This window comes from Numida meleagris, chromosome Z (genome assembly GCF_002078875.1).
Source record: "Numida meleagris isolate 19003 breed g44 Domestic line chromosome Z, NumMel1.0, whole genome shotgun sequence".
Classification (NCBI taxonomy): Eukaryota; Metazoa; Chordata; class Aves; order Galliformes; family Numididae; genus Numida; species Numida meleagris.
In genome coordinates this window covers 72,003,281-72,013,516 of record NC_034438.1, presented here as the reverse complement: position 1 = coordinate 72,013,516, position 10,236 = coordinate 72,003,281, and the positions used below count along the sequence as shown (strand labels likewise).

At 41.9% G+C, this 10,236-nt stretch overlaps 1 protein-coding gene across 1 annotated transcript; it reads right to left on the bottom strand.

Moving 5' to 3' along the window:
• Positions 1,809 to 8,880, bottom strand: MARVELD2 (MARVEL domain containing 2). The gene is made up of 6 exons (XM_021380632.1): positions 7,873 to 8,880; positions 6,625 to 6,657; positions 5,337 to 5,473; positions 4,476 to 4,647; positions 4,039 to 4,089; positions 1,809 to 3,144 (listed from the first exon to the last, which is right to left on the bottom strand). The coding sequence occupies exons 1-6, from the start codon at positions 8,863 to 8,865 to the stop codon at positions 3,028 to 3,030; spliced, it is 1,503 nt and encodes a 500-aa protein (XP_021236307.1). The 5' UTR covers positions 8,866 to 8,880; the 3' UTR covers positions 1,809 to 3,027.

Genomic DNA, 10,236 nt, shown 5'->3' with positions numbered 1-10,236 from the left:
TGCCTGAGGACACGGAGGTTATACAGACACTGTCTAAAGGTCCAGAAGCTAGTTTCTCAGAAACTGAAACTCAGATCACTTTCAAAGGGAGGCTGAAAACACAACCCAGCGTTCTTACAGCAGAAAGGCCGACTAGGGGTGCAGAATCTTCTGTAAGGCCTTGATACGCTCCCCTTTCCCAACACTCTTGCTTCCAAATTGGAGAAATATGTATTTGTTGGACGAATAAGGGATTGGCTGGATGTATACACCCAAGGAATTAAGAGTCAACAGTTCAATGCCCAAACTGACAAGTAACAGTAACAAGTGATGCTCCTCATGAGTCTGTGCTGGGAGCAACAACACACAGTATTTTCATGAATGACAGTGGAATTGAGTGCATCCCCAGCAAGTTTGCAGATTATGCCCTAGAGGAAATAGATGCCATCCACAGGCATGTGGATGACACACTAAATAAATAGGTCCATGTGAACCTCACAAAGTTCAACAGTTCCTGCACCCGGGCCAGGGCAATCCCAATACCTGCACAGACTTGAGGACAAATTGATTAAGAGCAGCCCTGCAGAGAGGACTCGGGGATAGTGGTTGAAGAAAAGCTGGCTATGAACCAGCAATGTATGCCTACAGCCCAGAAAGTCAGTCCTACATATATCCTCTACTGCATTGAAAGAAGTTATTATGTCCAACAGGTTGAGAGAATTGGTTGTCTCCTTCTTCTTTGACCTTCTGAGACCCCACCTAGAAAACTGAAACCAGGTTTGGGACCCCCAGCACAAGAAAGATGCAGAGCTGTTACAGAGGTCCAGAGGAGGGCCATGAAAATGGTCAGAAGGCTCCAGCACCTCTTGTACAAAGACTAGCTGCAACCTGTGGTTGTTCAGCCTGGAGAAGGCTACAAGGAGATGTTACTGCAATGTTTCAATATATAAATGGGGCTTATAAGTGAGATTGAGAAAAACTTTATACCTGCAGTGACAGCACGAGGTGTAATCCTTTTACACTAACACAGGGCAGATTTAGACTAGACATGAGGAACAAATTCTTTACTAGAAAGTTGGTTAGATACAGGAGCAGATTGCTCAGAGGAGTTGTGGATGCTCCATCCCTGAAAGTGTTGAAGGGCAGGCTGGATGGGGCTTTTATTAACACGATCCAGTGCGAAGTGTTCCCACCTGTGGCGGGGGCATGGACTAGATGATCTTTAGAGGTCTCTTCCAGCCCAAACCATTAATTCTGTGATTTCAGCAAAAATATCACAGCCATCAACTGTTTATAACATGCTAAAAAAAAAGTTCCTTATGCTTAGTCTTCTGGTACAGATGTAAAGCCTAAAATTTCCACCGACAAAAAAGCTAAGTACATAGCAAAAGGGCATTTAGATTGAAGGGACTTGGACAAGAAGCTTACAAACAAAAGCTTGTTCTTTAGAACGCGTACAATACAGCAGGTATAAAACACTTGGCCCAGCCCCTTTATAAGGTAGAGAGGTCTCCTCCTCTTTGAAAAGGAGAGAAACCTGAACCTGAGACAACTGAGAAAAGAAGGAAAACAGAATGTAACACTGTTGTCTGACCTCAGACAGAAATACTGAGATCTTCCAGATGGTGAAGGCTGAAGCCCTTCAAATAAGAGGCACCAAATTTTCTAACTCTCTCATGGTGTCTTGTAATATTTACTTCAGCTACTAGAACTCATGGGATTAAGGTGGCTGATAAAACTGGAAAGTCAATTTTGTAAGTATGGAAGTGAGCTGTAACCTCAAGATTGCAACATAAGTGACAATAAGAGCTTAAAAATCAAAACAGAACTAAATCCCAGAGCTAGGCATATTAATGCATTTTCAATGCTGAGCAACAGTGGCAACATATTACTTTTTTTTTACAATGAAATGATTATATAAGCAATGAATTAACATCATTGTTTCATTTTTTTAATGAAACCAAAATGCATTTCAGAAAAATAGTCAATTTGCAATTATATAAAACTGTACAAGGAAACTATCAATGCTTTCAACAACTTTACTATGTAAAAAAAGTTTAAAAAAAAGACGTGGAAAAGGATACAAAGAGAAAATTCACTGGCTTATGCGAACATTTGCATATATAAACCTATAACCCCAACATAGATGAAAATTTATATTGATTTATGAAGATACACTCTAGAAAACAAAACATTCCTGGCCTTATAAAAGATGCTAATAATTTATAGTTTGAGAATTAATTTTGTTGTACTTAATTGCTGAATAAGAAGTTCACAAACAGCAGCATTTAAATAATCTTAAAGTGGGCTAAAGCAACAAGTCCTATTCCTTGCTGACAAAGAAAAGAAGTACTCTCTTTCTTTAACCCATAAACATGATTCTTACTCAGTACAGCTCTTCGTTTAAGGTCACATATAAGTTTTGTTGCATCACCTCTACAGAGGAGCAAAAAAAAAGAAAAAAAAAGAAAAACAGCACACGATCATTGCTTACTTGGGAACTTATTCTGCATTTCTTATTAGGAGAAATTCCAAACCATTTCTGATATACAGTGGTGCATTTGAAAATATAGTGATCTTGTAAAACTCATTTCCTACTTGATGAAACTCCTCAGTATGATCAAATACTCTACCAAACCCCAGAACAATGCAACTCCTTCTGATATCATTAAGATGTTATCTACATCATTGTTACAGTATTTGCTTGCACACTTTTGACACAGTATTCGGAACTGCCTTCTTTCTCTAGTGGACTTCCCAACTTTTCAAATAAACTATGCTTACTTAAGAGGTCAGGCTATGTATTGCTTAATAAAAGCAGAATGTTAACACTGGTATTCTAAATGTATCTGACAACTTCATGACAGGGATTTATAATTGGATCTGCATATAAAACTTATCAGTAACATACAATATCTAATGAAGTGACAAAGTGATCAGGCAGCTGTTATCCCCACAGAAAGTATACAGATCTGAGAGTAAATAAATATCTTAAAATATGAATGATTTAAAAACTAGAAAAATATTATATCCAAGCTCCAGGCATTGCTAAATTTGTACTTTCCAGTTCATAACTTTATCATAGTCCTGAATTCGTTGTTTTATGTGAGAAAGCTTATTCTTCAGGTATTCACAACGTTCCTTTTTCTCCAGAAATGCAGGATCCTGCCAAGAAAAGACAAATCCTTACATTAATATTTATGCTTTCAGTTTTATCCAGTAATAGTCTATTATCAACAATGTTCTTGACTAAGGACAGCATATAATTATTCTCCAGAATACTACTCTTTTTCTTTGGCCACAATTTTTTATTTCCTCTTTCCTCTTCCTTCATGAAGGGCTAGAGAAAGAAGTTCTGCTTTAATACACTGCAGCTACTCAGGAAAGAGTGCAGTTTTTAAACAGAAGCCTGCAAATGTAAATTACATCCTGCTACATAATTTTTATTTGATATATGTGTTCTGATATGTCTAATAAATACTTCTCCAAAAAAGTAATGAAACTTATTTACCATGGATGCAATTCAAATTTAATTTAAAAAAAAAAAAAACAGGTACTTGTAATGGATGATGCTTTAGAATAACATAGGTACACTGCCTGCACTTAAAAATGACCAAGTGAAACTCCTTGGATTAGAATGGAAATTACTTTTTGGAAGTCTACCCAAGTTCCACACTGCCAAAAAAATATAATACTTCTTTTGAAGGGTAAGACTACCTTTTATGTTAACACATCTGATGGCCACATCATTTAGTGAATATAAATAAACTACACTGTAGGAAGTGAACAGATGTTTGAAAGGAAAACATAAAAAGATGAAAATATTTGACTATTTTATTTTTCACCTGCCTAAAAGAATCACTCTCTAAAACAGGTTGTTGGCATGAATGGAGGAGGCAGCGTCCCACTTTTGCCAAAGATGTAAGACACAAAATATACAAAGCCCTGTAATAGCTAGGGATACCCCAAGGTAGCAAATTTATATCAGAAGTGCTGTCTATTTAGATTCTCTTTGTTGTTCTTTAGATTCATCAGTAAGGTAAAGCTGAAAACACTCACATTTTTCTTCTTCTCATATTCTTGTAGAACTCTTGATATCCTTTCCTGCTCCTATGGAGAGATATCACACATTTTTAAACACACTGAGCGTCCTCTGTATCTTCATGTAAATTCTACAAAATACTTGTCAAAAGTCAATCTCTCAGTTGATGAAATCTTTTCTGATTTATTTTAGTTGTACATTTTGTAGTTGAGAAATAGTGAGAACAAGTTAACTGTGCTTTATTCAAACTAGAAAGCTAGCAGCATGAAAAAATTAGAAAAAACACATATCCACATACAATGTAATTGCATTCTAGATGGATGATGAAATAAGAAATAGCGTATTTGGGAAAAACAGTCTCTCCTACTGAGCCACTGCCAACATTACCAGATATTAACCAACGAAAGTTAGAAGCTGCATGCTTTCCATTAGCCCTTTTTTCACAGATACTTACATATATGTTTCCAGGATGGTGAGGAAGCTGTCTCATCAATGCTTCTAGCTCATTAAACTTTTTTAATACAGCATGAACTTCCACAGACAGTTCTTTATACTCAGCAAACTGATCATTGAACACTGCTTTATACCGGTCTCGCATTTCATTTGTTTGAATTGCTGGGTATTTCCTTTAAAATAAGAAAATATTCAATGACTAGTATTAGACATAAGACTTCAAGAAACACACAGAGTCTTGAATCAATAGCATGTTTCCGTATTGTTTGCTCATCTCATAACATGCTGAAGTTTTCACAAATCTAAACCATTGAAATATACCGCAAATATTATATAAATCAATTTACTGCCTCATACTTTACCACAGAATCACAGAATGCCTTGGGCTGGAGAGGACCTTAAAGATCATTTAGTTCCAACCCTTCTACTGTGGGCCGGGTTGCCACTCACTATATCATGGAAATCATAGAGGGAAAAAAAAACCAAACAGATTGTGAATATCATGGAAAGCCTATCCCTTAAGAGGAATGATGATATCAATTTAGCACTCATACAAGATTAGACAAATTTACGGAGCTAAAAAGCAAAGTAATTTCCCATGAATACTGCCTGCGTCTTCTGTTCCTTTGGTAATTACGTGCTAGATTATAACAGTGTGTTCCAATATTTGGGTTGAGTTTTAGGGGTTGTTTGTTTTTTAAGCTTCAGATTACTTATTTATATTACTGTGTCCACGGCACTGATAAAGAATTACAAGTTTCTATAGCACATGCAGAGAAAACAAGAATATGAGAAATGCTGCTTGAAAAACACCATTCAAGTACTCTCTGCTGAATTTGTTTATCAAAATCAAGTCACTTACGCTAAGTAATCTGGCATCACTATAGGTTTAGGAATGTGGCCTGCAGGTATGTGACCATTAAGTAGTTCTGGTTTCCTTTCCATTGATTTAAGCTGCCTGTAAGCGACCTCTTCTCTTGGTGCGTCGTCACTGTCATACTGTTTTAAAAGAAAAAAAATTGTTCCAATTAAAGTGAGATTTTATTCAAACACAATATACAAGTTCTGAAAAGTATCCAATTAATTTGAAGAGTGAGATCAGAGTCCTGAACAGCAGCACAGGCAAATCACATACACTCTTTACATGCTTTATTACAGTTAGAAAATCAGGAAGGAGTTACACAGTTAGGAACTTGGTTATCTTAAGATTGTCCTAATACTCTTGGCAATGAACCTAATATTGGTACCAGTGACAGACAAACACTTATTTGGGGCTTGAAAAGATCTGTCCCGTATATCTTAAAAAACAGTTTATGTCAGTTTTCTGCGTATCCATCTCATTTGTGGATAAACATGAATCACTCCATTCTCTAGAGATCCCTTTTTCACTTACTTCCAATTCTACAGTTTAATCCTTGATCCAGAAACAATGTCACATGGAGTCAAAAAGGCTCCTGACTCAGTACTGAAGTAAGCAACAGAAAAGACAGTGGCAGGATGCTCACAGCATTTAAAGAGAGACATTTAAGACTGAAAGAAATACTCCATAAATTGTCTGGGAATCATCAACATCTACTGCATTAAAATCCTGTCCAACCTTTGTAGTGCGTGCACCTGCAAACCTGTGCAGCAGAAGCACTAAAATCCTTCTTTTGTTGATATTTCAAAGCTTGCAAGGCAGTCCTGGAGTAGTCTTACAATAGCAGGAGAAAACTCAAGTCCCAGAGCACCTAGCAATGGGCTTCCACTGGCTCCTCTCCAACCTTAACAGGCAGCCAAAAGGAAAAAAGTAATCCCTAAAACCTGTGGTGCATCAGATGCGTAGCTGCTATGACCACGCCTGCAAAATTCTATGATAAAGACTACAGAACTTGTCATTTAATGAAAGAAAGTAAAAGCACATACTGTCGACAGCAAATCTTAAAACCTAGACAAACTAGTAGTAACTTCTTCACAAGCTTCTTCCAAATCTTCTCGGTAAGAGAATGCTCTCCTGACTATACTAAAGAATTAAACCTAATCTTTTCTAAGGAAAATAACAACTAAGAAAACTAAATATTGAAAAAAAATAGTCAAAACAACGAGACACAAGAAAAAAAGAATATGCAATTGGGAATACCATTAAACAGAAAAATAAATTTGCTTCTTACCTTTTTGTCCGGTAAAGACAACTGTGTCTTCATCTGTCAAAAAAAAATCCATAACTTTAAGTTTTACTTTAAACGATAAGTCAAAAAGCACAGATACTTAATATGTATATTTCAAGTCAAGCTGTAGAGATTCTTACGGAATTAAATTATGAACGTATTTAGCAAGAGGATGTTTTCAGATCAAGTGCTTTGAAGATGCTTGAAGAATGGTGGAATGAAAAAAACCACACAAAACCCAGAACAAGATCTTCAGAGGCACAGCTGTAAGGAACAACATGGAGGGAACACTCCAACCACTTCGCAACCACTTTTACAATTTCACATTCCAGTGACACCTGCAGCTTAGTTCACTGCCTAGAAAACACAGCAGTGCACTAACCAGCAGCCAACCAGCTACTCTTTTGTACAGCAAAGAATCAATAGAAATACAGTCATAAAGCAGATGCAATGCAGCTTCTTGCTTTCTCTTACCAAAATCATTTAAATGCTGACAACTACTTAAGGTAGGCTTTTGTAGGCTTCACATATGTCAATTTTTAAGCTATGCTATGTTTTAATGATTTTTTAAAAGTTTTTTGGAGTGCTTTCACACGAAAGAAGTTTTATGCAAATGACTTCAAATGCTCTGGTTGATAGCACTAGGTGAACCCTATGACAGTTTATCATTAACTAGGTGAGTATTGAACAGTTTTAGTAGGGACAAGGCCAGCAGCACTGCAAAACAGATTAAATGAAAAGATGAAATAATTGAGAACTGAGACGCCAGCTCTATTACTACCGTTATTATTTGGTACTACTGTAAATAAAGCTGAAAAGACAAAAAGAAGCTGCCTGGATTTTTCACTTCAAAATGCAAATCAGCATTTCATATTCTTACTATCATTCACAGTAGCACTTCACGTGCTGAGAGCACAGTCTTCAAACAAATGCGAGGTGGCTCTAAGCCCAACCCTACTGAAAAGCTCAACGGGCACAAGGTTTGTGTCTTCCTTTGTTTGGAAAACACACACCAGGAAGTACTTCATCACTTGACGCCTGAAGAGAACAGAGCATTCCAGAGGACAGGACCTGTTCCTTACCAAAGTCAATGCAGAATAGCTTTGGCTCACATCTTCAAAACACCCGTTTTTTTGACCATAACTGAGGCTGAAGGCTCAGCCCCGAAGGCTCGGGGCCTGCTCTGCACACAGCAGACCTTACAGCTGTGCCCATCAGGCCGTGCCCACCAGAGGGATGACCAGGACCCACCTCTTGCTCCATCTGCTCCCTGTGCCTCCTGGCTGCCTCGTGCCTCCACAGCTTCAGCGAAACCAACGCGCTAATCAGATAAACGACCACCGTGACAAACAAGAAGATGATCGCCGCCGTCTGTCCTCCTTCCACACGGCAGAAAGAGGCGTTTATCGGCGTCTTAAACAGCTGGTAATAGCAGAGCCCCCCTCGGTTGATGTCATTGACGTACACTATGCCAGCGGACATGTACAGCAGGAACATGGCCACGTTAATGCCGAACTCAGTCAGCGGCCACCAGCTGGAGTCGAGGAGGATGGTGCGGTAGTACATGGACATGCCGAGCACCAGCAGCACGATGGTGACGATCCACGCCACGCCCGCCACCACCAGCACGAAGGGCGTTTTGGGTCCGCTGTAGTAATAGCCGCCGTAGGCAGCGCCGGTGCCGTAGCCGTAGGGCTGCGAGTAGCCGAACATGTTGTACCACTCGTTGTCCTTGTGCACGTAGGCGGTTACGCAGGCGAAGACGGCGGCGCCCAGCAGCAGCTCGGCCACGCCGAGCAGCCGCAGCAGCCCGGCCCAGGACTTCATGTAGGCGTAGCGCTGCCGGTAGGCCTCCACCTGCTCGCTGTACGTCAGCCCGGTGGGCGCGCGCAGCGAGTCCCCGCGCAGCATGGCCTCGGCCTCCTGCGAGCGGCAGCTGCCCCCCGACTCCGCGCAGCGCTCCCCGGAGCAGCGCGGCGGGCCGGGAGAGGCGGGAGGCGAGCACGGCGTCCCGTCCGAGACGTACCTGATGTCGGACGCCGCGCTGTCCCAGCCCGCGTCTCGCCCGCGCCTCCCCTTGAAGAAGTTTTTCCAAGAGTCGGGAACGAAGCGCCGCACCGGCTTCAGCTCGGCCTGCCCGCCGCCGGGGCCCGCGTCCGGACCGAGGGGCGGCTGCAGCGGCAGCGGGGGCGGCGGGAAGGGGGAGGCGGCCCCGGCGGACGACGGCAAGGCGCTCCGCGACATGGCCGGCACCCGGCGCCCGGCCCTGCGGCGGCGGCGATGGCAGCGGCGGAAGGACCGAGCCCGCCGCACCTGCGCCGCCCCGCGCCGCCCCACCCGGCCGCACCTGCGTCCTGCGGCGGCGCCATCCGCGCGGGAAGCGCCCGCACAGCTGCGCGCAGTGCGCCTGCGCAAGCCCAGTCGTCTCGGAGTGTGAGGGCGGTGGGGCTGTGGATGTTCGTCGTGATCCTGAAGCGCTTGGGGGAAGCTGAGGACGGGTATCTTGGTGCTCCCTGCACCACCCGGCCCACCAGAGGCAGTCCTTCCATGCCCGCAAGCGGCTGCTTAGTATGTGCAGGAGTAACGCATGAATCGTTTATATTCAGTTATAATCAGCCACTATCCTGCTGCTCTGTTTTCAGCCCGCCCTTCTCCTTGTCTGTCTGAGCCGAGGCTGGCTGCAAGGCAGCTCGTTCCCACCACGTTGGCTGGAAGGAAGAGGGAACACTCCTCGTTCATCTTCCTGCTTCTCCTCGCCCACGCCTGTAGCACTCAGATCAGTAGGATTGTATTGGCAAGCCTGTAAAATTATCACAGCAACTGCAGGTTACCATGGAGGACAAGGTCTCATGTTCTGCCAGCTCCAGAGCTGCAGCAGAAAGGAGCGCCCACGCTCCACACAAGCCTTCCCCCTTCCCTGGTGCTTAACGCTACTACCCAGTGCTCGCTACAGTTGATTCAAGCTGCACACAATCTTTTCTCTCATCACTACTTTCAGTATTACGTTCCGTTGCCCTGTGCACATCTTCCACAGAACAGATATTTGTGCCCAGAACCCAGTGCTGTGTTGCTGACACGAGAACACGCAAAACACACAGGAGTTGGGAAAGGAGTGCAGTGTACAGCCTCAAAATACAGCTTCAGCAGCAGCAAAACACCACGTTTTGGTTGTGTTCTGTCACACTGCAGCACCAGCTGTTGTCTGAAGTTTCCTCTTTATAATATCAGCACTTTTGCTTAAGATTCCTCAAGAGCACAGACTGCTAAAACTTATCTTACTGTCTCCAGTCCATGGTACATTAGACCCCTTCCAAGCAAGGACTAAATATTTTTGGACTTAATTTAACTTGAAACAGGCAAATGGAACAAGGACTGGAAGGGAATTCCATTGAAATCTTGTACTTCTTACTTAGTTTGGAGTCCTTAATCTTTCTAGCATCTCTATATCAAAATGTTGTGAATATTCAATTTTTCCCATTGTACATGGTATTAATAAAAACATCCCAAATTACCAATGAAAACTCATCCTGATGCCAATTACAACTGTACAAGTGTTATTTTAAGGATTTATTAATAAATAAAAACTGCTATATATATATATTTAATTAGGATACT